Genomic DNA, 26,191 nt, shown 5'->3' with positions numbered 1-26,191 from the left:
TATTTATAAAAATATTTAATTTTGGACTTAATTTTACTGATTTCTTGGTTTACCACTGAGTCTTCACCTTTCTGTCTTTCACTTAGATTATTTTTGTTTTGTTTGTAATTTTTTAGAGATGATTTGTGAGAAGTTTGTCAAGTCTTTGTCTAAAAATGTCATCACATTTGAATTGTACTTTGGCTGCGTATAGAAATACATATTGAGAGTCATTTTCTTCCCAACTTTGAAGATATTTTCCTGTCACCTTTTGCTTCTAAAGTTGCCAGGGTGAAGTCTGATGTGAATTTAATTTTATTTTCTTTGTTGGGCTATACATTTCATTTATCCTGTGAAGCATAGCTTCACACTTCTGGAAATGCTCCATTAAATGATTTTTCTTGGGTATTAATTCTTCTGTTTGATGCACTTGGTTCCTCTCTCATGCTGCCCATGTTTCTTAGGTGCTTGGGGATTGTTAGTTGTGTGTTTATCTCTTTTTTTGAGATTCCCTAATTGTCTGTGAATATAATGTCTGGGTAGCCTCCAGTGTATGTGGGAGAGGAGCAGAGTGTGGCCTGGTGTCTGGTCTTACTTTTGACAGACTGTCAGTACACCTCTGCCCCTGGTGCCCACATTCACTCCTCCCACCGAGAACAAATACCTGCTTGTTCATGCTTGGTGAGTTATGGGGTGAGAGAAATTGATTCATCCTTCTAATGGTTGTCTTGGTGGAATTTCTTTCTGTTTCCAGACTGTGTCTTCTAGAAAGGAGCACCACAGACGCTCCTACCTGCTGGTTTCCTCTTTCAGTCTGATCCCATGTGCCATCTACCTTTGCGATCAGATCTAGGGATTTGGGGGGAGAAGGAGAGCTAGATCTTGCTCAGTGAGCTGTTGATTCCAGTTGCCTGTGTTGGCTTTCAAGAATGTACATTAAGTTGACTTCACCTAGTTAGAAAGGAAAGATAGAAAATGATCTCTGTGAAAAATCCTGGAATCTCATCACAGTCTTTGGAATTCCTGTGGTAGAGATTGCAGTGCAGCAGTGTACAGGGTGGAAAACCCATTGTCACTGCTAATTACGTCAGTTTAGATGATGGAAGGTCAGGCTGGGGATGGACCTGTCCCTGCTGGAGTCATGCACACGTCATGATGTTGCTCTGGAGAGCTCAGGCTCTGCTGAAACTGTTGGGGACCTTGCTGCTGGCCCTGTAGGGGGCCCTTGTAGTAAGCCTCCAGGTGAATTTCTGGGCAGATGAGGGTTTCTTTTTTTCAAAGAAGTATTGGAAAAGACCTTACTCTGCTTTAAAAAACAAAACTAAAGTATACTTTAAAGGTTTCTTCATTATAGAAACTCTAAAATGGGAAAACTGTTTCTTAGATCGTGGACAGAACTTTTCAGTTGTTGTAAAACCCTGCAATTGTTTATGTCTTTCTACTTCACTAATTTTTTAAAGTTTATTTTCAAGTTAAAATGAACTAAATTTGGCATTGAAAACTTTGTCATCTCACTTGAGATTCAGAGGCTTCCTGGGATGTTACAGCTCTGGAACTGAAAACCCCTGTATTAGATGCTTCCTAGTTTATAGACAAACTGTTTCAAAGATGAAATATTCAGTCTCTTCATTAGTTTATTATTTGCTAAATTAATATGCAGGAGATATCATTGAAAGCTAAATTATATAAAACATGGCTCTATATTAATACAGTGCAAAGATCTGGATTTAGACTCTGTGTATAAGCTTTTTGGGATGTAAACAGAAAACCTGTATACACACTCTACAATTTGCAGTTCAGCATTTAATGGATATTATTCATTTATGGAGTTACGAGAAGTGTCCTCATGCATATGAGTATGGAGCAAGCTAGAGTTCTTTTTATAAATCTGTTATTTTTCCTACATTAAAATATTACTCTTTGCTGGCTCTCAGTAAACTAGGAATAGAGGGGAACATTCTCAGCTTCATAAAGAGCATCTACAAAAACCTACGGCTAACATCATACTTAATGGTGAAAGACTGAATGCTTTCATCCTAAGTTTGGAAACAAGGCAAGGATGTATACTCACCACTCTTATTTGGCATGGTACTGAAAGGCATACAGATTGTAAAGGAGGAAATAAAACTATCTCAGTCTGCAGATGACATGATTGCCTACGTTGAAAATCTCAAGGTATCTACCTACAGAAAAATTCCTAGAAACAGTAAGTGAATTCAGCAGGATCACAGGATATAAGATCAACACATAAAAATCAATTGCATCTGTATATATTAACAGACATCTGGAGACTGAAATTAAAAACACAATAATATTTACAGTCATGCGAAAGAAAATGTATACATCTAACAAAACATAACAAAATAATTTATGCTGAAAAATGCCAAATGCTAATGAAGGAAATTAGAGGAGACTTAAATGAATGGAGAGACAAATCATATTCATGAGTTGGAACATAGTACACATGTCACTTCTTCTCAAGTTGATCCATAGATTTAATGCAGTTCCTGTCAAAAGCCCTGCAAAGTTTTTGAAGACATAGACAACATTATTTTAAAATTTGCATGGAAAGGCCAAGGACCTAGAAGAGCTAAAACAATTATGAGAAAGAATAACAAGAGAGGAGTCACTACTGTACTACTCTGGAAAACAGTTCCGCAGTTTCTTTCCCATACGACCCTGCAGTTGCACTCCTGGGTGTTTATTTTCACATGAAAACCTGTATGTGGATGTTCATAGCAGCTTTATTTGTAATAGCCCCAAACTGGAAACAAGCCAGATTGCCCTGGAATACTATGCAGCAATAAAAAGGAACAAACTATTGACACAACAACTTGGGTGGATCTTAATTATGCTGAGTGAAAAAAGCCAGTCTCAAAAGCTCATGTACTGCATAATTCCATTTATAACTCTCTTGAAATAACAAACTTGTAAAGGTGGAGAACAGATGGGTGGTTGCCACGGGCTAGAGATGGTAGTGAGTGGTGTAGTTATAAAGGGATAGCATGAAGGAACCTTGTTGTGATGGAGCACTTCTGTATCTGTTGTCGTTACATGAATCTACACACGTAATAAAATTGCATGGAAGCTACACACAGATGAGTGCATGTAAAACAATGAAATCCGAATAAGCTCTGTGGACTGAACCAACGTCAGTTTCCTATATGATACTGTGCTCTAGTTAAGTAAGGTGTTGCCACCAGGGAAACTGGGTGAAGAGTACATGGGACTTCCCTGTACCTTTTTTTTTTTTGGCGACTCTTGTGAATCTATAATTATTTCAAGATAAAAAGTTAAAAAATACATATTATTCATTGCCTGGAAGACAAGTATTCCAATGTAGGGCTTCCCTGGTGGCACAGTGGTTAAGAATCTGCCTGCCAATGCAGGGAACACAGGTTCGATCCCTGGTCCGGGAAGATCCCCCCCGCATGCCGTGGAGCAGCTAAGCCCGTGCACTACAACTACTGAACCTGTGCTCTAGAGCCTGTGAGCCACAGCTCCTGAGCCCGCATGCCACAACTACTGAAGCCTGTGCGCCTAGAGCCCGTGCTCCACAACAGAGAAGCCACCACAATGAGAAGCCCGCACACTGCAACGAAGAGTAGCCCCCGCTTGCCGCAACTAGAGAAAGCCCGTGGGCAGCAATGATGACCCAACACAGCCAAAAATTAAATAAATTAAAAAAACAAGTATTCCAATGTACATGTTCCTGAGATGTTGTGTAGGGGTTGTTTTTACTTTATTTTTAACAGTAATGCCTGATTATGGTCTGGGAATGAAGGTCGCCATGATAGAAACACACTGCATTTTTTCAGTGTTCAGGTGCATGCTAACAAATGTATTTTTACATTGTATTTTTAAAATAAAAACAATTGTAAAACTAGATAATCAGCCAGAAAGTATCCTATGTCCACTGAGGTGACAGCATTTAACCTTCACCATGTTAAAAATATGTACTTGCATTTATTTTAGAGCAGTGATTCTTAGCTTTTTCTGGTTCAGTAATGCCTTAAGACCTGATGAAGTCTATAGACACATCTTAGAATTGTGTTCATTTTTTTAAAAAAATAAATTTATTTATTTATTTTTGGCTGCGTTGGGTCTTCGTTGCTGCCCACGGGCTTTCTCTAGTTGCGGTGAGCGGGGGCTGCTCTTCATTGTGGTGCGCGGGCTTCTTATTGCGGTGGCTTTTCTTGTGGAGCACAGGCTCTAGGCGCGTGGGCTTCAGTAGTTGTGGCATGTGGGCTCAGTAGTTGTGGCTTGCGGGCTCTAGAGCGCAGGCTCAGTAGTTGTGGCCCATGGGCTTAGTTGCTCCGCGGCATGTGGGATCTTCCCAGACCCGGGCTTGAACCTGTGTCCCTGCATTGGCAGGCAGATTCCTAACCACTGATAAAGAAGATGTGGCACATATATACAATGGAATATTGCTCAGCCATAAAAAGAAACGAAATTGAGTTATTTGTAGTGAGGTGGATGGACCTAGAGTCTTGTCATACAGAGTGAAGTAAGTCAGGAGAAAAAAACAAATACCATATGCTAACACACATATATGGAATCTTAAAAAAAAAAAATGGTTCTGATGAACCTAGGGGCAGGACAGGAATAAAGATGCAGATGTAGTGAATGGACTTGAGGACACGGGCCGGGGGAAGGGGAAGCTGGGATGAAGTGAGAGAGTGGCATGGACATATATACACTACCAAATGTAAAATAGATAGCTAGTGGGGAACAGCTGCATAGCACAGGGAGATCAGCTCGGTGCTTTGTGACCACCTAGAGGGGTGAGATAGGGAGGGTGGGAGGGAGACGCAAGAGGGAGGAGATATGGGGATATATGTATATGCATAGCTGATTCACTTCGTTATACAGCAGAAACTAGCACACCATTGTAAAGCAGTTATACTCCAATAAAGATGTTAAAAAATATATATGCTAATTATATTTTGTATAATATTTGGGAAACCTTGGTGTATTTAAGCCAAGAGCTGGAGGCCACATTTAATGCGCTTATGGCAGCCATTCGTCGCTCTGCTCTAGTCCTGTGATTTAAAAGGGTTCCTCCTTCCCATACAGATAGTGCAACCTAACCTAAACTTTGTGATAGAGCTTTGAAACAGTCCAAGAAGATGTAAGCAAATCGGAAATTTTCTCTTTGATTAACGTAGATCTGCCATCATAGCTCAGACTATGAATTGATAATTCCTTGCTTTTATTTCAGATAAGCTGCTTGTGTACTTGCTTTTGCAGTCCTGCCCAAGCTACACCAACTCTCAGTGTGTACAGTTTCATTTTTCTCAGTTGTTTATTAGAGCCAGATGTCTTTGTAATGTTTCAGTATTTTCCGACTTGGACCTTTTCTTCCCAGAGTCAGAATCTGGCTAAATTTTATATTACTTATTCTTCTACTATTTGTCATTTAGACATATGGTCCTGATGAGTCCTAGATTAGAAGACCTTAGGCTTGTGTCAAAGTATTAGGCCCAACCGTGGAGTTTGGGATTATATATTTTTAAGGGATGATCTGAGCCTCTTCTATGCGTAGGTAAGGAAGTTTGGTCTGCTTTAAAGTAGCACCTTGTTTTATTTGCATATGGGAGTGGGCATGGCCTTGGAACACTTCTCAGGCCTGAGCACATCCTGCTGTAGGTGACGCTGCATGTGAGTAACAGACCGAGTGCTGTTCATCGAGGTTTTCTCTGTCCTTCTCAGCTTTGCAATCATCAACTGTTTGCTGTTCTGACCAAGGTGAAAACCAGGCTTGCTTCCATCCAGTCCCTCCCCTGCCTTCCCTCCCTCTCCTGAGCACGTGTTTATGGCATGCTTAGTCCATGCCAGGGGCCCAGGATACAGCACTGAGCAAGGCGGATCTGGTCTCTACACTTCAGCGGAGGGATGATGTTACCTGTTATCTCCTAATGAATTGATCACTATCGTGCCAAGGGCTAAAGAGGAACTTTAGGCTTTATACACTCATGCTTGTTAAACCAGGCCCATACCCAGGCCCAGGGCAGAAACCTTGGAAAACTATAAAAGGAAACACAGAACCTGCTTGTGTAAGTGTGCCCAATATGAGCTGCGTTGCAGCCTGGGGCTTAGGCCTAGTCACACGGGTAGCATTTGGTTGCTGAGAACTGAGAAACATATCCATAGAAGTGTGGCACACACCTTCCACAACCCAGCTGCCAAATGCAGGGTCGTATGCTCTGACAGGTACCTTTTACAAAGTATAGTGCCATCACTTGTCGTAAAACCAAAAGAAGAAATGAAAATCCTTCCTTAAACTCCCTGAAGATTCACATGCCTATGAGAAATGAAAATTATTTCAGAAATCACAATTAAAAATTGATCTGGCGTGGACACTGAATAAAAGCACTTGGCTTGGTATTAGTTCTGTCTTCACCATGTCCTGGCTTTACAGTGTGAACGTTTCATCATCAAGTATTTGGGAAGCAGGTAGCAGTGCCTTGAGTAAAATCTTTTGGGTTTTATAAATAAGCTGTTATTGAATTTAATATTTGAGCATGAAGTGTTAGAGGTAGTATAATCTATAGGTACCCTATAGGTGGGTTTTTCAGGCTGACACAGCCATTGATTTCTCAGTGAGACATCTGAAAAATACGATAGAAACGATTGGCGTGTTTTTGATGGTTTCCCTGTTGCATTTTTAGCCACGGTACTTATTGCTCTCACTGTGTGTTAAGGCTGAGATCAAATGAAATACGTGGTGACTCTGTTTTGAAAAGTATAACTTACTGTACTAGTGGTATGGTAAGATTTAAATTGGTGGTTCTCAATTGATCGCCCATCAGTTTCACCTGGGGGAGATTTAAAAAGAAAAAAAGAAAAAAAAAACCTTGCCTGGGCAACCCTGCTAGAGATTGATTCTGATAGTCCCACAACCAGAAGCTTTCATGAGATTCTGATATGCATCTAGCCTTCCCTACCGCTGATTCAGACGCATAGAATCAGATGTTTTTAGCCGTTAGTGGAAAAAAGATTCCCAGTATTTTTAATTCTAATATTCTTTAGATAATAAGCGTTAGGGAAAAAAAAAATTTTTTTAACCTTCAGGTTCAAAAGAGTGAGCGAGAATGTATATTCTTTTTGATGTTGAGAATTGAGTTTAAATTTCTCCCCTCCACCTCTCTCCACCTCCCGCCCCCCCATTTTTAGTCACATTCTGTGTTCATTTAGGGATAAGTAAGTGAAAACCAAATTTCAGGTCCCTTGGAAATGTTTTCTGATGCCTCTCCAGTGCCTGGAACTTGAAGCTAAACAGCCGTCAGGGTCCCTTGTCCTGAGGAGCCCACAGACTGTCCTGCCTGCTTCCTTTCCACTGTGGTCAGAAGGTTGCCTCATTTAAAGTCGTTTTCTTCGTCCCGAAGATTTATAGCACCTTTGCAGTTTTCTGAGGGCTCTGACTACTATTAACTAGACAGGGGTTTTGTTTTGTTTTAGGTGGACCTTAGTGCACCACTTACTCCCCCTAAAATCCTGTGGAAAGACACAGGTGTGCAGGGCTGGTAACTGCAGGTCCTATTAGAATAAAAACCGGAAGTTACTATTCACCTACTTTTCAGACTAGAGCCCAGCTCTGACCTGAGTCTTCAGGTATTCTGTCTGAGGAGGTAAGAGTTGGGCTGATACGCATGAGTGCGTGTATCTTAGGAAGAAGGTAAGAGAAGGGATTTTGGAAGCAGCTTTCCTTTTCTCTGTTCCATGCTGTTGCCCTTCTCAGATACTGACGGTTCCGGGGAGAGGTGGCTTCTGGGGCTTGGGGCGAGGGCGAGTCGGAGTTGCCCTGGGGAGCAGCTTTAAGGAGAGCTGTAAGCAGGGGCTTTCTCGGGTCTGCAGCCCGAGGCGGCAGTCTCAGGTAACCCCCACCGAGGAGGAAAACAGTGCTTCTCAGTTCCTTTGAAAACTGGAGTCTGTTATGTCACTCCTCTGCTCACAACACCTTAAAGACTTTCCATTTCACCCAGAGTCAAAACTGGAGTCCTCACTGTGGCCGCATGACCCTCAAGGTCGGCTCCCCCCATTTCTTCCCTGACTTTCCCTCCCACTTTTCCCTGTCGCTGCCCAGCTCCAGCCACACGGCCCGTCAGTCACCTTCCTCCCACCCCAGCCCAGCCTCAGGGTCCTCCTGTCTCCCAGCCCCCTGCCCTCAGGCCTCACCTTCTCCCCACCCAGCCGATGTCCTTCCCCGCTTGACTCATCTCTCTGTGCAGGGGGCGTAGGAACCGTTCCCGCCTTAGGACTGTTGTAGGGTTTAGGTGAATGAAGACCCCCTTCAGCCAGCAGCTCGAACTGTCTCAGCATGTCCTCCTCCTTTGGAGGAGAAACACGACGCCTTCATGTTTCTGTGGGGCTGCATTGGCCTCATTTTCCTTCCTGAGGTGCTCGCTCCTCTGGAAATTTGTCCTGGGGGAACTTCTGAAATGCTGGATGCATGGGAAAACTGGGGGAAGGGCAGGCCTGTGCACGTGTGCTTTCCCGCTTGTGTTTTTAGTTGTGTTTAACTTTTAGAATGTTAGGTTTTTTGTGTTCAGGGAGTAGGTTGACTTCTAAAGAAGATGTGTGTGTGTGTGTGTGTGTGTGTGTGTGTGTGTGTTCATGTTAGATTTTTAAAAAACAAATGAAAGTCCTGATGTTTATTTGATAACTGGTTCGTTTCTTGGAACTCCAGAAGAGTTGTTCAAAACATCCACAACAGTAACTATTTTAATACAGAAATACATATGGAAACCGAAACCGCTTATCTGCACTTCAGGTTGTAGCCTCGGAAGCCTTTGGGGAGTTGAAAACATCATGATCTGCCTGGGTGTTTTTAAGCGTTTTCTTGTGGGGAGAAGCATAAACCTGTTAAAGAAAAGGCTATATCCACAAAGCAAAATATCGTAGAACAGACTCAGCGACACAGGAAATTTGGAATCCTTTCAGTCAGAGTGCACATTGCTGAAGAGACTCAGAGCTCTGAATGGCCTGTGCAGTGACTGTTGTGTGTTTGAGAACTGCTGAAGGATGTGTGTCTGCTTACGTCAGGGTGCCGGCTTCCTCTCTCTCCCGTGCGCTCCCTGAGGTGGGCCTGGCGGGGCTAGTCAACCACAGGTCCCGCTTTCTGGGGAAACCCTGCCCAGCAGGTCCTGTCATGACTCCCAGGGTGGCTGCTTGGGCAGCGCTTTCACAATCACCTTAACACACAGAGTGTGGTTTACTTCTTTCAAGGACTATGGCTTCTGTCAGTCAGATCCTCACATGTTAATGTGGACTTCAGTAGACAAAGGTGGAGAGCAGACATGGCACAGGACACCCGGAGCTAGGCCAAGTTCACCAGCAGAGACTCCTGTGTGGAGCTGATGCTTCCTTACAGCTATGATGCCAATTCGTGCCCTGCACCATTTTCATTTTCATTTTCTATATAATCTACACTGTCTTTGGAAAACATTGGTGTATCTTAGCTAATTTTTATTGATTTGTTAGCCTGATGGTGATGTGTTTAAAGTTACATCCAGTATAGTGTAAGACAGTGCCTAATTTAATATTTTAAAACTTTAATTCAGAATTGTTTTAAACCCTGGAACCTAAGGAAAAAATTGTGGGCCCTCAGCATTTATGGCAATGTCTGGTGAGTAGGAAAATAAGATTGTGAAGTGAGACCCTCTTCATAGATACATCTAAATTCTGGTGCCTGGGATGCAGCCAGGCACAGAGTAGGCACTGTAGTTTGTTGGATAAAAAATAATAGAAGGCTTGTGAATGGCTAAAAAAAGAGGGTGATGAGTTGCAGAGGACATATGCCCTGAGTGCCTTTTCCCTTTGGAATTGGATGGGGTGATGCCAAGCCTAGTCACTCCAGATGGCTCACTTGTCCCCCTTGTTCAGTAGTAAGATCCTGGAGAGAGGGAACTGTGTTTGTATCTGTGTCCCATCTTCATCTCCTGGTAAACACAGCAAGCTCTTAATGTTTGTTCAAATGAATAAACATTACAGAGAGTAAGAAGTGAAAATGTACGTTCTTCTGAACTTCTTTGCAAAGGTTAATTGTGGGCCCTCCATGGCTCCTCCTGATGACTTTGGTCACTTCAGTGCTCCTTTTTCTTGCCCTCTTTTTTTTTTTTTTTTTTTTTTGCGGTACGCGGGCCTCTCACTGTTGCGGCCTCTCCCGTTGCGGAGCACAGGCTCCGGACGCACAGGCTCAGCGGCCATGGCTGACGGGCCCAGCCGCTCCGTGGCATGTGGGATCTTCCCGGACCGGGGCACGAACCCGTGTCCCCTGCATCGGCAGGCGGACTCTCAACCACTGCGCCACCAGGGAAGCCCCCTTTCTTGCCCTTCTATATATGTATTTAATGAGTCCTAGACTCACCATGAGTCTGATGAAAGCTGTGGTGCCTCTGTTCGGAGAGATGCAGAGGTGCAGTTTCTGAGGTGTTTTATGGACCACTGTGAAGCCCCTTTTTAGATTTGACCTTGGGGCTGAGTAAAAAGTGGGTCCACAACTTTCTGACAGAAGGAATAAGCTCAAGCACTTTCGAAATAAGCTTTGGGGCATAAAATATAGGTGTGGAATAGTGAGTGGCCTTGTTTTCTGTGCATATCTAATTCGTTTTATATATTAGAGCTCTCATTTTCCTTGTTGTGTTTTTAGTTTCCTAGCTATGACTTGGGAAGATCGTAATGGAAAATTGGAGGTAAGGTTTTAGATAGGCCTACTTCCAAAAGGAACATCAAGTCATTGCAGGTACAGTGTTCTTTTTATTTTTTAAAACTAAAATAGACTTAATCTGTAGGTATTTGGTGTGTTAGGTAAGATTTTTTTTCTTTTAAACCCATTTTGTGTTAACAGAGTTTGTATGTATTAACTCTTCACTGACCTTTGGAGGTTCTTGTTACAGTTTAAAAGAGACTTAACATGGATTGGGAGCTCCAATAGATGCAGGGAAGCCCCTCAGATGGTGTGAACCCCATGTTCCAGAGTGTGACTCCCAGTTTTGTATGCAGTGGTAATTTGTTTCTAGAGGGCTGAAACTGGTTTAACAAATTCTTAAGAGACTAATATATACAGATAGCAGTTGACTGATATATGAGACATTAGATATCAGTTCACTGTAAGCTTATATTCTTGCATCAGAGTAGCTATATTTTCCTAACCTTACCTGGTTTTCAGGGTTTTCAAAATGATGTTATACCTAAGATACTCTTTTAGTTATAGTGTAATATAAGTTGATTGGGCTTAACCTTTTTCAGGAACATTTGTGATCCATTGAAACTCTGGAGGTCACATGATTCTTGTTTGAATTTCTGCCTTAGCTCTAGAAAGGGCTCTTTCCAATCTGGAATTTTAGTTCATCTATTCCTGTTGCTCCCAAGGCTTTAAAATCATGATTTCTGCAAGTTATCCTTTTGTTTCTAGTTATTAGAGCAGGACCTTCAGTCTGCTACAACCCATTATATTCTCCCTGGGAGCAGAAGGTTCCTAGTGGTGTTAGGTTAGTCCTAATTCTTTTTCTCAGTCATCAGTTTATGGGCGGTGTACAGTGCTGTCTGTCTCAAGGATAGTTGTGCTATCAAGTTGTCAGTAAACAGCTTGATAAAAATTTCTTGGACTTACCATCTAGCTTCAGTATTGAAATGAACTCATGAATCAGCGGAGGCAAGAATAGGTAGAGGATTTGTGTTCCCTGACTTGCTAACCTTTGACTCTTCCGGCTGCTATCAAGGGAGTGAAGGGAGTAGCTTTTCATATGGTAAGGAAGCTTTCTGAAATTTTTTCTTGTGTTACTTTATGTAGGAGAAATGAGCTTCAGCATCCTTAGCTATCAGTGTCTCCTACCAATTAGGGAAAGTACTTATTGAGCCCTTTCTTTAGTTAGTTCCTGAGTTGTCCCGAACACAGTAGAGCACCAGAAAGCAAGCGATCAAAGGCTGCTGGCATGCTGAAATGGCCTGCCCTCAGCCCATGTACAAAGCTCGTGTATTTTGTTTACAGTTGTCATTCAGGGTCTCACTCATATCCTTATTTATTAGTTAATTTTACATAAAATTCTAGCAAGTTGAATAAGTTTATTTTTGTAGCCTTCAGCTGATAGGTAGCAAAGGGACCTCCTAGAGGCCGGCACACTGATAGCAACAAGAGATGAGGAAGAATCAAGAAATCGTAATTGAAAACTCTTAAAAACATGATCTGCCCCTTTGTTACCTGGAGTCCAGGCTTTTATCCAGGCTTCTGGGTACTTTTGGAGGTAGAGGGAGATACATGCTTGCCATGGAAGCAACTCTAAAAGGGGAATCTTAGATGGAAGATAAGGTGGAGCTATCTTTTATAAGCCAGGTGGTTGTAACATTAATTCATCTCTGTAAATGAATGAACAGAAATGAACTGTGGCAGGGCCCAGGACACCAAGGGCAGCAGTGCCCGCTCTCCTGGAAATTCTCCCTTCATTGCCAACCTCTAAGGTCTTATGAGGATTACATTTCAGCACCTAGCACAGTGCCTGGCAAATAGTGGTGCCATATACTTGCTGAACAGACACATCAGTTTCTGCTTTGTGACCCTTTAGTTTAAGGACTGATGCCCAAGGGCACCTCTGTATCTTACCATGATTCTTTAGCTGGTGATTTTAAGTGAGGTAGAAAAAAGAAGAGGCCCTAATAATTTTAAATTCCTCCATTATCAGAAGGCATCAGGGGAAGAATTATTTAATAAGTTATACTGGAATAATTAAATATTTCAAGAAGAAGGGATGATAGATCCCTACCTATGTCATATGTCACAGTAAATTCCAGGTGAATTCAGGATTTGTATATGAAGAATTAAGCCTCCCCCCGCCCCCGCAAAAAAAAAGTTGAACATTCATAAGATCTTGGCCTTTCTAAACAGGAATTATAAAGAAATGGTGATCGATTTGATTACAGTTTATGGGTACGGTGCATATATGTTTAAAACAAAATTATGATGGAAACAAACTGGGGAAATAATTTGTAATATAGTTGATAACTATTCTTACTGTAGAAAGAGCTCTTACAAATCAATGAGAAAAATCTTCTAAAGACAAGTGAGGAGTCGATTTACAAGTCGTATAAATAGCCGATAAAGAAGGAAGAGGTTAACCTTAAGAGTAATAAGAATATTTGGGACTTAGTATAAAGCTACAGTAATCAAGACTGTATGGTATTAGCAAAAGGGTATGATCAGTGGAATAGAATAAAGAATCCATAAATAAACCCACACATATTATTGGGGAGTTTCTAATAAAGCTAACATATGACCTAGCAAACCCACTCCTAGGTATCTACCCAAGGCTAATGAAAATTTAAATTTGCATGAGCACCTGTGCACAGATGTTTTTAGTGACTTTATTCATGATGGTCTCAATCTTAAATAAACTGTGGAACACCTGTGTAAAGGGACACTACTCAGCAATAAAAAATGATGAATTATTGGCACGTGCAGCAACATGGACAGATCTCAGAGGCGTCAGTGAAGAAAGCCAGACTTCAGAGACTACACGCCGTATGAGTCCACTTACAGGCAAGACTTTCGGGACATAAAGCAGACCTGTGGTTGCCAGGGGCTGGGCTGGGAGGAGGAGTTGTTGACTGCAAAGGGGCACAGGGAACTTTCTGGAGTGATGCTCTGTATCTCTGTCTCGGTTGTGATAGTAGTTCCGTGACTACATTTGTTAGAACTTGCAGAGATGCGCACGGACAATGGTGAATTCTAGTGTATGTAAATTATACCTTGGAGAAATTGGGAGGAAATAATCAGGACAGTGCAAATTAAAACAAATCTGTTAATATCTTTACCTCTCTAATAGGCTAATATGAAAGATTGTGGTGTTGGGAATGGGGGAGCTTCCCCCAGGCTGCCAATAGAAACTTACTGTCATTAAACATGTATTTCATAATCTGAAGAAGGTAAGCGTTAACTTTTAAATACAGGGAATGTGTGGTTATATTTGAGAGAACTCTCTAGCTAAAGTTTTAATATGAAGGAGTCTAAAAGTTATAATCCTATGTAGAACCAACCAGGTTGTATTTATTGTAATCCCTAGAAAGATGTGTTGATTTTTTTAATGTAGGAGAATAGCTTGTATACATTTTTAAACCATATGACTAGGCATTATGCAGGGAGAACTAACCAGAACAAACATTTCGAGAACTAATATTTTGAATTTTGAATCTTTTTATAGCAAATACGCAATTTTAAAGTTTATTTCTTTTTATCCTCAAATGATAATGTTAAAGTCTCTTGACAAGTTTAACATTTTAGGAAGTCTAGGGTAATGCTGTGATCGGTTAAAGGACACACCTCATTTGACTCCGTATCTCTGTGCCCAGAAAGCTGTGTTTGTTGCATTTTGAAAGAGAACCCTCAAAAGTCAGCATATGCAGGTGATTTTTATTAACTGATATTGTAATGGCTTGTATATTTGTCTTATGTTAGCACACCTCAATCTTATGCAAAAGGCTCAGTGTTTTTAAAATCAATATAAGAAAACATCAGAATACTCCACTAGCTATTAAACTAAAGCATCAAGTTCGTGCAGGCTTCAGATTTGTTCTTTAGTCTGCAGAGTTGGTATTGTTTGATTAGACAATTGACTTCGACATTTTTAGGTTTGGTACTGAACCTGAACATTTTTACTTTCTAGATCCGAGCCAGATTGTGAAATCACTTTGCATTTGTCATATTTGTGTCATAATCATGTAAAATCACTTCTTAAAACAAAATCCAAGTCCCTGAGTGTCCACGATGAGGCAGTGCTCCCGTACACCCCGTCTTTGAAAAGTGTCCACGTTGAAATTCGTAGTCGAAGAATGTACTCATGCATGTTGCCATCCTGATGGCGCTTGTTTCCACATTTAAAAGAATATTTCTCATATATGAACATTTTAGGCTTTGTGACTAGTATAATAAAATTGGACAAAAGTTAGAGACTTTTCTCATAAGCTTGTAAAAGGAAGTATTTAGGTTTCATTTTAATAAAAGATCTGATTTTGGAAAGGTGTGAGTTTGTAACTGATTCTTGCTTCACCAGGGTGTGTAGAAATCAGTACTTCGAAGGATTGTTCTGAGGGTGGAAGTTTCTAGGAAGCCAGAGCATCCAGACTGACTTGGGGAATGTGCCCAAGGTGGGTGACTGTGGTGCCTCTGGCGTCAGACTCACCTCCCCTTGAGAACCCTCAGGCTTGTCCTGAAGCAGGGGAGTAGAACTAGAGGGTGACCCAGCCAGCAGCACTACCCTGACCCCTTCCCAGGCTTCACGAGACCCAGATCCTCTCCCTAGACACTGTGGTACCGAGATACCACCAGGAAAACAGGTTATCCAGAGAGTCTGGACCCATATAACTCTGCCCTTTTTTCTTTCATCACATTCTGTAAGACTCTCAGGGGTACTTATGAAACATCAGTGAGTTCGTATTTGAGTTTTCTTAATCCTTGAAGGAAATTATTTGTGCTAAAAATGAAAAGTAATTTATTTCCTACTGTAGGTATTCATGCTACGGGCAGATTGGTCTATGAAGCCATTAAGGGAACCCTGCGGAACCGAATGTCCCCAGACCATAGGCTGAGAGTCACAGGCTCAGTGACTAGAGAACGTGTCTAGACTTTTTTAAAAATGTCTTTTACATTCCTATAAAGAGGTTTCTGCTTATTCAGTTAAAGTATGTGCACATCAGAATATTAAGCACAGCTAATTCCTAATTACTTCTTTTTTACAAGTAATAAATGAATGTTCTTGTAAGATAATTCAAATAACACAGAAATAATATTTAATAAAAAGCATAAAATCCCTTTTGCTTTCTCTCGCCAGTCCCACTCCTATATCTAAAGGTGTGACCATTTATGATCCTTGCAGACTCTGCAGTGATACATGTAGCACTGTTTGCCCAGACACCCTGTGAGCCTCTCAGAAAGTACCAGATAAGTAGTGGTGTCCACATTTTAAAGAAGAGAGAACTAAGATGTGAAGAAGTCGGGTGACTTGGCCAAGAATACATAGCTAATTCAATGGCCAAGGTAGGGTTTGAACCTAGGTCTCTGACGCTTTAGCCCAGGCATGCTCTTTTCCTCAGGCTATACTGAAAGAAATCACACAACTATTGTGTTTTAGCTTGTCTTATCTTTCCTTCTTCATCTGTGACGTTCACTTCCTAACTGGTATCAAAATCAGGCTGGTAAAGTGACTTAGGAAAGAATGCCGGGTAGGAAGAGTGTCTGCTGCTCGTCTGGCGTGGATTTGTGCGAATGTGTGTAGTTCCACAGTGTGTGACTGATAACCTTTGACTTCTCGAACTTTTCCCTGTTTTCGTGCGACTTAAAAAGACAAGTTTGCATAAGGCCTTAAACAGCTGACACTGCAGCTGGTCCTCATTGACCTCCACACCCCCGCACTGTACCCCGAGCCCTTCTTAGTCTCCTTTCCCTCTCACGCTGCTGCTCACTGCCTCTGTACCTCAAACTTCCGCTTCATCTGCCTCCTGGGGGCTCTACCCAAACGGCATTTGCAGAAGTACTACTTTGTTTTATAGTTTCAGGCTCACTCCGTTCAGCAGACCTCTGTTGAGCAGGACTGCCTGGGTGCAGGAGACAGACTCTGCACTCACGGAGCTCTGAGCAGTGGAGGAGGACAGGAGAACACCTGTAGTTACAGCTTGCTGTGGTCATGCTGAAGTCACCAGCTGGCCCAGCTCCCCAGGTTGGAGGGCAGTGTGGGGAGACCTCAGGGAACGTGAGGGTCAGTGGTGGAAACCGCCGCTGTGTCTAAGCACATACTGGAGTTGGCACGATCTCCCTGACGTGGAAGTCAGAGGACCCACGGAGTGTAGAGTCTGGGAGGTCTCCCGAGCTTTGACTGGGTGGGTGAAGGTGTCATTGACCAAGTTAGAATACAAATGAGGACAAATAGGTTTGGGTAAAAGATGATAAGCTTTGTTTGGGCAGCACTGATTTTTGAAGTCCCCAAGGCACATTTAGGTGGATTCAGGTCTGGGAAAGAAGTTTTTTCAAGTAGGTATGAGATGTCGACATTCATTCTCACTCTTTTCTTTAAAGAGAAGAAGTGATTCCTTGTTAAGTAATACAACTTTGCTTCCGACTAGAGTGTTGATAAAACCAGAAATAATAGAGCTATCCTAAGACATGTCCACATTCTTCATTCCTCCTCTGCCTCAGTCTTACACTGTTAGTTCAAATGACCTGACAGTTTTCTACTTCCAGAACGGTCTCTAGTTATGTCCCGTAGAAGCAGCCACTGATCTTGTTCAGAGCAAGAAAGAATCCTTGAAAACCAGAGCTCTAGGTGATTTTGAATGCAAATGAGCAGTTCTTACTATGTAGATAGGAATTCACATCAGTGGACCATAGAGATTAGGTTTCTGAATATCATACAAGAAACAAAGGCTCTAGGTTTTGTTATAGAACTCCTGGGACCTACACACTTCTGCAACAGTACTTGCTATTCTAAGAAAACATTCCCTTTAACATTAGTATTGGGTCATATGTCAGTTGCTAGTGACCGTAGTTGGAACTGCAAAGTGATTGCATACATCCTGCCAGTTGTGAGTGGTGTTATAAAAGGTGCTGGTCCCTAGCTCATCTGTAGTGGTTTTAGAACATTCTATTCCTGTTGCTTGTTTCATGACTCGTGGCTACACTGATAAAAGAAAGCCGGAGGGAAAAAATAGAGGGTTCTACTTAAAATCTTTCTTCTGGTCTTCCCATTTTTATTACTTTCTAATCCCTGTTTGTTCTTTTGCTGTCTAGATAATTCACTTCAGAAATTATTTTTCAGAAAACCTTTCAGTAGTTGTGACATTTTCCCTTCCACGCCCTTTGGCAATTACTTTTCCTCAAAGTAATCACTCTTACTCTGTTTTGTTTTCGTTTTGATCTTTTGTTAGCCTGCCTAAATGAACCTAGTAACATAAACTCCACCTCTGACCCTAGAGATAGCATAATTCAATTGTATTATGATGAATTGACCTACTGAATGTTAGCAGATGAGACTTCAGTGCTCATTCTTGTGATCTTACTTCTGGCTACCTTGAGAGCCAGTAAGGGGACCGGTAATTCCCACCCTTTATACTAAGGAAGACTTCATTATCTTTCTACTCCTTCCCCTTCCATGTGTTGGAAGATTTTTTTTTTTTAACCAAAGGAACTGTATTTATGAAGTGATGTTTTCTTTTTCTATTATTAACCAAGGGTCTATAGCTGGGTCTGAAATAAAAACATATGCTTCAGGTAGCAGTATCAACATTAGGTTTGATTTTTCAGATGGTTGATGTTTGTTAACCTGTGGACCTTTAGTATGAAGACAATTCCACTGACATTTTTTTTAATGAAAATAATGTAAAGTCCCCGTTCCATGCTCTTTATCTAACTTTCCCTACTCATCCCTCCCCCACCCCCCGCCCCCAGTTACAGACTTGGTGGATCCCTTGTGGTCCTAGGATCTCAAGCTTAGGCTATGATCTACGCCTTGGGAGTTTGTAGTTTTATTAGCAAGTTATTTTTTTTTATGGAAAAAGTAATTTAAAATAGCCACTAAAATGAATTTTTATTAAGACAAGTACCCCCTCCCTCCCCTATTTTGGGTGAAATATCACAGATAATCTTTCTTGATTCCATTCTTAGTCCTGTAACACCAGATGTGTGGTCCTGGGGACCAAACTCCTGAGTTATCACCTTTTTTTTTTTTTTATAACCTGAATTACTAAAAGGCCTTCCTTGTTCCTCCTGCTTCCCCCCAGTCTCTTAGTTTTTCTTCGCTGTGTTGGCTTTGTGCCTTCTTGAGCTTACCTGCTTTCTGTTTCTGTTACCTGCTGTCTGTTTCTCACAGTGAATTAGGAGCCCCAAAAGGGCAAGGGTGTCTCGTTTATTTTTGTGTTCACTGTGCCTAGACAGAGCCTGGCACAGGTGAACGAGAGCGGGGCGGCAGCAGCTTCCTTGGGAATGCTTTCTGTGTGCCGGTCTCTGTCCTGAATACTTAACCATGGATTCGATTCTTATCCGTTTAATGCCTACAGCAGCTTTAGGAGGAAGTAACTATTCTCATTTTCAAGATGGGAAACATATTTTTCGATAACTTGGTTAAAGCCATACTTCGTGTTTGTTTAGTGACTGTTTTTATCTCTTTCCTTTGGCCCCTAGGATGGAAAAGTTAATGATTCAAAGACAAAAAGTAGAGTAAGAAGAGAAAAAGTCTGGAAAATAAGTAAATGGAATAAATGGTCCCTTGAATAATGTCGTGTCCGTGAGAGGGTTATTTGCCCTTTCCAAAACTTTACCCCCTCAGTTACACTGCCGTTCTTCAACAGTTTACATGCTTCAAATCATGTCGTTTAGCTTTGGAAACTACTTGCCATAGAATTGTATTTCTGAGTTTCTCAAATTGTAAGCATTTCCATGTTCAGAAATTATTTGAACCCTAACTGAAAACAGTGGAAACAGTGTATATATTTATGTTGTTTTTCTTTTCTACTCTTCTAACCATGCATCAGTTCCTAACAGAGTGTGTTAGCTTGCTTGGGCAAACGATCCAGGAGAGAACGTTTCCAAATAATTGGACTTCCTTGTTGCTGTTGAGGTTAATATTTAACAGGAAAAGAAAGTTTCTTGAACCAAATTAGAATTTGGGGTAATTATTAGTTGATATTTATATTATTTGTTGTATTTTTAAATCATCGGTTTTGTATAATTGGACTGTCAGGTATCATCTCCAGTTTAGCATAGAGAAAATTAAAAAACCAAACTAGTTTATCCGCAGAGTATGAGATGGTAGAAGAAATAATGTAGCCAAACTCATAAAAATTATTGTGTTTTTAGGATTTATATGGAAATATATGAATTTATTATATCTCAAATGTATATGTATTAATGGTTAGGTTTGGTTACAGTAGTAGCATTAGGCATTGTCAATATTGTAACAACAGAAGAAAGTTTTTATTTTAACTATCCTGATTTTTATGATTATGCATTTGTATTGTAAGCCATTTAAAATCCCCTCTTTCTTTGGGATTATTATATATATGTATATAATTATATGTTATATACATATATATATATAAATTTTTATATTATAAACAGAAGCGTCCCTCCTTGTGTAATGAACATCAGTGAAAAGGTGGGTTTACTTTACAGTTAATTTCTAGATTATGACTGTTTTGTAAAATGAAGGACACACGCATTAAAGGGAGAATAATTGTAATTGCCAGTCGTTCACGGTGGTGGCTTGGGAGTTGGAGCAGGTGACCAGAAATAGCAGGTTCACGTTGTACAAAGAGAGTTTAAGTTAAACATCAACTCTATAAGTTTCCTTTAAAAAATCTTAATAAGGTATTCCTAGAGTTGGGGTTATAAATTCTTCTCACTGAATATTTAAAAAAACAGGTGCAGCTAACCACCATTACTGGGATTGTTTGACTTTGAATGGGGATGGCCCTCTGGATTCCAAAATGAAGATGAAGAAATGTGGGTCAATGAGTGGAGTGGAGCCCTGAGACACCTTGCTGTCCTGGGGCAGTAAGATAATTCATGCATCCAACAAGTAATGCCAGGCAGCCTCTTGGGAACACTGCAGAGCCAAGGGTTTGAACTGAGTGATCCTCAGGTCCCTTTCGTTCTCATTTATATAAATGTTTTAATTTTAGTAGATTTCCCCATCTCCTTCACTAATTTATATTGGAGCATCCTTAGTAAAATTTATTGTATATATAAAAAAATCACAGTGTGTGTAACTTTTGGGTTTCTGCCTTTATTGCCCTCTGTTTAATCTGGACCAAGGAAAAGATATTTTATTAACAAGTTTTAATTCTCATGGAACCTACATAATTTTGGGTGTTTAAGCTTAAAAGAAAAGAGAGGTTGAGTGTTAACAGATGTGGTGACAAAGGCCTTGTGGCCTGCCCCTTACTCTCTTCTAAGCCTTTCATGGTCTAGAAAGCTTCTTGAATTGATGTCGTGTTACATGCATGTTCATATAATCATGTCTATACTTTAGTTTCTGGAATGAATGAATGAATGACTTGTGATGGCCTTCCTAAATTGAGCCATTATTTTTCCATCTGAGTGATGGCTTTGTTTTTTATTTAGTGGCAAGAAGTAGGGGGTTATTTGTTATTATAGGGGTTAGTGTTGAGAGGGTCCTCAGATGTCAGCTAGTCCAGCTTTCCAGCCAGTACAGGAGTGCCTTATTGCAGGAGGTTAAACTGATGGTTACCCAGCCTTTGCTGGAATACTTAAAGTGATGGGAAACTTACTGCCTTTTCCAGTGTTATCATGGTTTTATTAAGTAGCATCTGCTGTTTAAGTCAAAGTGTGCCTTCTGGTTACTATACCTTCAGTCCTAGTTCTTTCCTCTGAAGTAATACATAATCAGTCTTTTTCCTCATTGGTATCCCAGCCCAGGAATATTTTTCTCCTCTCTGAGCTTTAATTTTCTTGTCTGTAACATGATTTGGTTACCTGACCAGGATTGAGGTTTAAGAACAACCTGGACAATCGTGACCTTAGGCAAAACCCTTTTCATGTCTCAGAGTATTAGTATCTTAGTTTTATCTCTGGTGTATAATATAATGGGAAAAATGGCAGTGTGTGTCCATTGGTTTGGGAACCTTGATAGGTACTTTCCAGTTGATGTTCTTGCCATTAATAAATGAATTAATTCATTTCTTCATTGAACATTTATTGACCATTCCCTATGTGCCTGGCACTTGCTTGGGTCTTAAGTGAATATGAAAACAGGGAATACGACAGATACCTTCCCTGCCTGACTGAGGCTTAAGTTCTCTCCCCTAGATCTTTTTACTTTGAGGTATAAATGCTTTTCTAAAATTTTGTTTTATGTTTCTAAAAAATGTTTATTTTATGTTGGAGTAAAGTTGATTTACAATGTGTTAGTTTGAGGTGTGCAGCAAAGTGATTTAGTTATACATATACCTATATCAGTTCTTTTTTCAGATTCTTTTCCCACATAGGTTATTACAGAGTATTGAGTAGAGTTCCCTGTGCTATACAGTAGGTCTTTGTAATTATCTCTTTTATATATAGTAGTGTGTATATGTTAATCCTAACTTCCTAATTTATCCCTTCCCCGACCTTTCCCCTTTGGTAACCATAGGTTTGTTTGCTAAGTCTGTGAGTCTGTTTCTGTTTTGTAAATAAGTTCATTTGTATCATTTTTTAGATTCCACATAAAAGTGATATCATATATTTGTCTTTGTCTGACTTCACTTAGTATGATCATCTCTAGGTCCATCTGTGTTGCAAATGGCATTATTTCATTCTTTTTTTATGGCTGAGTAATTTTCCATTGTATATATGTACCACATCTTCTTCATTCATCTGTTGATGGCCATTTAGGCTGCTTCCATGTCTTGGCTATTGTATATGGTGCTGCAAAGAACATGGGGTTGCATGTATCCTTTCAAAGTATGGTTTTCTCCAGATAATATGCCCAGGAGTGGGGTTGCTGGATCATATGGTATCTCTATTTTCAGTTTTTTAAAGAACCTCCATACTGTTCTCCATAGTGGCTGTACCAATTTACATTCCCACCAACAGGGTAGGAGGGTTCTAGGAGGGTTCCCCTCTTTCCACACCCTCTCCAGCATTTGTTGTTTGTAGACTTAAAAAAAAATTATTTATTTATTTATTTGGCTGCACCGGGTGTTAGTTGTGGCACACGGGATCTTCATTGCCACACACAGGATCTTCGTTTCAGCATGAGGGATCTTTATGTTGTGGCACGTGGGATCTTTAGTTGTGGCATGCGGGATCTTTAGTTGTGGCATGTGGGATCTAGTTCCCTGAGCAGGGATTGAACCCAGGCTCCCTATGTTGGGAGAACAGAGTCTTAGCCACCGGACCACCAGGGAAGTCCCCTATCGTTTGTGGACTTTTTGATGATGGCCATTCTGACCCGTGTGAGGTGATACCTCATTGTAGTTTTGATTTGCATTTCTCTAATAATTAGTGATGTTGAGCATCTTTTCATGTGTCTCTTGGCCATCTGTATGTCTTCTTTGGAGAAATGTCTCTTTAGATCTTCTGTGCATATTTTGATTGGGTTGTTTGTTTTTTTGATACTGAGCTGCATGAGCTGATTGTATATTTTGGAGATTAATCCCTTGTTGGTCACATTGTTTGCAAATATTTTCTCCCACTCTGTGGGTTGCGTTGCGTTTTGTTTACGGTTTCCTTTGCTGTGCAAAAGCTTTGGAGTTCAGTTAGGTCCCATTTGTTTATTTTTATTTTCATTACTCTAGGAAGTTGATCCAAAAAGATATTCCTGAAATTTATGTCAAAGAGTGTTCTGCCTGTGTTTTCTTCTAAGAGTTGGATAGTATCTGACCTTACATTTGGGTCTTTAATCCATTTTGAGTTTATTTTTGTGCATCGTGTTAGAGAATCTTCTAATTTCGTTCTTTTACATGTAGCTGTCCAGTTTTCCCAGCACCACTTATTGAAGAGGCTGTCTTTTCTCCATTGTATATTCTTGCCTCCTTCATCATAGAGTAATTGACCATTAGGTACATGGGTTTATTTCTGGGCTTTCTATATCTTGTTCCACTGATCTGTAAGTCTGTCTCTGTGCCAGTGCCATACTGTTTTGATTATTGTAACTTTATAGTATAGTCTGAAGTCGGGGAGCCTGATTCCTCGAGCTCTGTTTTTCTTTCTCAAGATTGCTTTGGCTATTCGGGATCTTGTGTATTTCCATATAAATTTTAAGATTTTTTGTTCTAGATCTGAAAAAATGCCACTGGTAATTTATTTCATAGGGGTTGCATTGAATCTGTAGATTACCTTGGATCGTGTAGTCATTTTTTTTTTTTTTTTTTTTTTTGCGGTACGCGGGCCTCTCACTGTTGTGGCCTCTCCCGTTGTGGAGCACAGGCTCCAGATGCGCAGGCTCAGCGGCCATGGCTCATGGGCCTAGCCGCTCTGCAGCATGTAGGATATTCCTGGACCGGGGCACGAACCCGTGTCCCCTGCATCGGCAGGCGGACTCTCAACCACTGCGCCACCAGGGAAGCCCCGTATAGTCATTTTGACAATATTGTTCTTCCAGCCCAAGAACATGGTGTATCTTTCCATCTGTTTGTGTCACCTTTGATCTCTTTCATCAGTGTCTTACTGTTTTTGGAGTACAGGTCTTTTGCCTCCTTAGGTAGGTTTATTCCTAGGTATTTTATTCTTTTTGATGTGATGGTACCTGGGATTGTTTCCTTAATTTCTCTTTCTGCTCTTTTGTTGTTAGTGTATAGAAATGCAGCAGATTTCTGTGTTAATTTAGTATTTTGCAACTTTACCAGATTCATTGATTAGCTCTAGTAGTTTTCTGGTAGCATCTTTAGGATTTTCTATGTATAGCATCATGTCATCTGCAAACAGTGACAGTTTTACTTCTTCTTTTCCAAACTGTATTCCCTTTATTTCTTTTTCTTCTCTGATTGCTGTGGCTAGGACTTCCAAAACTATGTTGAATAAAAGTGGTGAGAGTGGACATCCTTGTCTTGTTGCTGATCTTAGAGGAAATGCTTTCAGCTTTTCACTGTTGAGAATGATGTTTGCTGTGGGCTTGTCATATATAGCCTTTATTATGTTGAGGTAGGTTCCCTCTATGCCCACTTTCTGGAGAGTTTTTATGATAAATTGGTGTTGAATTTTGTGAAAAGCTTCTTCTGCAGCTATTGAGATGATCATCTAGTTTTTATTCTCCAGTTTGTTAATGTGGTGTATCACACTGACTTGTGGATATTGAAAAATCCTTGCACCTCTGGGATAAGTCCCACTTGATCGTGGTGTGGGTATCCTTTTAATGTATTGTTGGATTCAGTTTACTAGTATTTTGTTGAGGATTTTTTGTGTCTGCTCATCAGTGATATTGGCCTGTAATTTTCTTTTTTTGTTGTATCTTTTTCTGGTTTTGGTATCAGGGTGATGGTGGTTGCTTAGAATGAGTTTGGGACTGTTCCTTCCTCTGCAATATTTTGAAATAGTTTCTGAAGGATAGGTGTTAACACTTCTCTAAATGCCTGATAGGATTCGCCTGTGAAGCCATCTGGTCCTGGACTATTGTTTGTTGGGAGGTTTTAATCACAGTTTCAATTTCAATACTTGTGATTGGTCTATACATATTTTCTGTTTTTCCCTTGTTCAGTCTTGGAAGATTGTACCTTTCTAAGAATTTGTCCATTTCTTCTAGGTTGTCCATTTCTTCTAGGTTGTCCATTTTATTGGCATACAGTTGATTGTAATAGTTTCTTATGATCCTTTGTATTTCTGTGGTGTCTGTTGTAACTTTTCCTTTTTCATTTCTAACTGATTTGAGCCCTTTCCCTTTTTTTCTTGATGAGTCTGGCTAAAGGTTTATCAGTTTTGTTTATCTTTTCAAAGAAACAGCTTTTAGTTTCGTTGATCTTTACTGTTGTTTTCGTCATCCCTATTTCTTTTATTTCTGCTCTGATCTTTATGCTTTCTTTCCTTCTACTAACTTTGGGTTTTGTTGCTTTAGTTGCTTTAGGTGTAAGATTAGGTTGTTTATTTGGGCTTTTTTTGGTTTCCTGAGGTAAGATTGTATTGCTATCAACTTCCCTCTTAGAACTGCTTTTGCTGCATCACATAGGTTTTGGATCATCATATTTTGTTTTCATTTGTTTGTAGAAGGTTTTTTGACTCTTCAAAATAAAATCTTGTTAGTGTACTTTTACTCCTCTGAGTGTTCTTTGTTTTCTAACTAATTCAGTATTTAACAGTATGTCTTTGATTTGTAGATATATGGAGTCTGGGAGTGATCCTTTTCATGTTGGTGTGTGGGCAGCCACCATTTCAAGAGGCCAATGACAGTGAAACATTGACAATGATCATGGATTGCAAATATACAGTACCATCCCACGTATCTAAAGGGTGTAAAGAGTAAGTAAAAGAAAAAAAAAAGTATGTGGGTATCTTTGTTCATTTTAATTTTTGAACCCAATATTTCTGCTCTTGTTAAGTATGTTTTGGGGAGTTAACCATAGAATATGATTGAAATTTAATATTGGAGTACGGAATGTATTAGTCTATTTTTCACATATGCCAGTTTTCAAGAAACCCATTTTATGCCTCTTCAGCCTCCAGGAGAAGTGGGTTACTTTCACTTGAAGAATTACCGTAAGAACTACTTTCTCTTTTTGCACCTGGAATTATTTGACATTC

The 26,191-nt window shown here is 40.4% G+C and overlaps 1 protein-coding gene across 6 annotated transcripts in view; it reads left to right on the top strand.

Annotated features, from left to right (window-relative positions):
- Positions 1–26,191, top strand: part of SNRK (SNF related kinase) — a 79,359-nt gene that overhangs the window by 38,886 nt on the left and 14,282 nt on the right. For 4 of the 6 annotated variants that reach the window (XM_089919087.1, XM_089919088.1, XM_022553840.3 and 1 more), the window contains one exon: positions 25,768–25,909. In XM_089919087.1, the coding sequence (XP_089775213.1) occupies positions 25,768–25,909 (142 nt within the window). The other 2 variants (XM_089919089.1, XM_089919090.1) reach the window with 2 other exon arrangements.

The sequence above is a fragment of the Delphinapterus leucas genome, chromosome 10 (genome assembly GCF_059928025.1).
Source record: "Delphinapterus leucas isolate spDelLeu-1000000601 "Yukka" chromosome 10, BTC_Dleu_Yukka2, whole genome shotgun sequence".
Classification (NCBI taxonomy): Eukaryota; Metazoa; Chordata; class Mammalia; order Artiodactyla; family Monodontidae; genus Delphinapterus; species Delphinapterus leucas.
The sequence above is the reverse complement of the archived record's forward strand: the minus strand, read 5'-3'. Positions and strand labels throughout refer to the sequence as shown.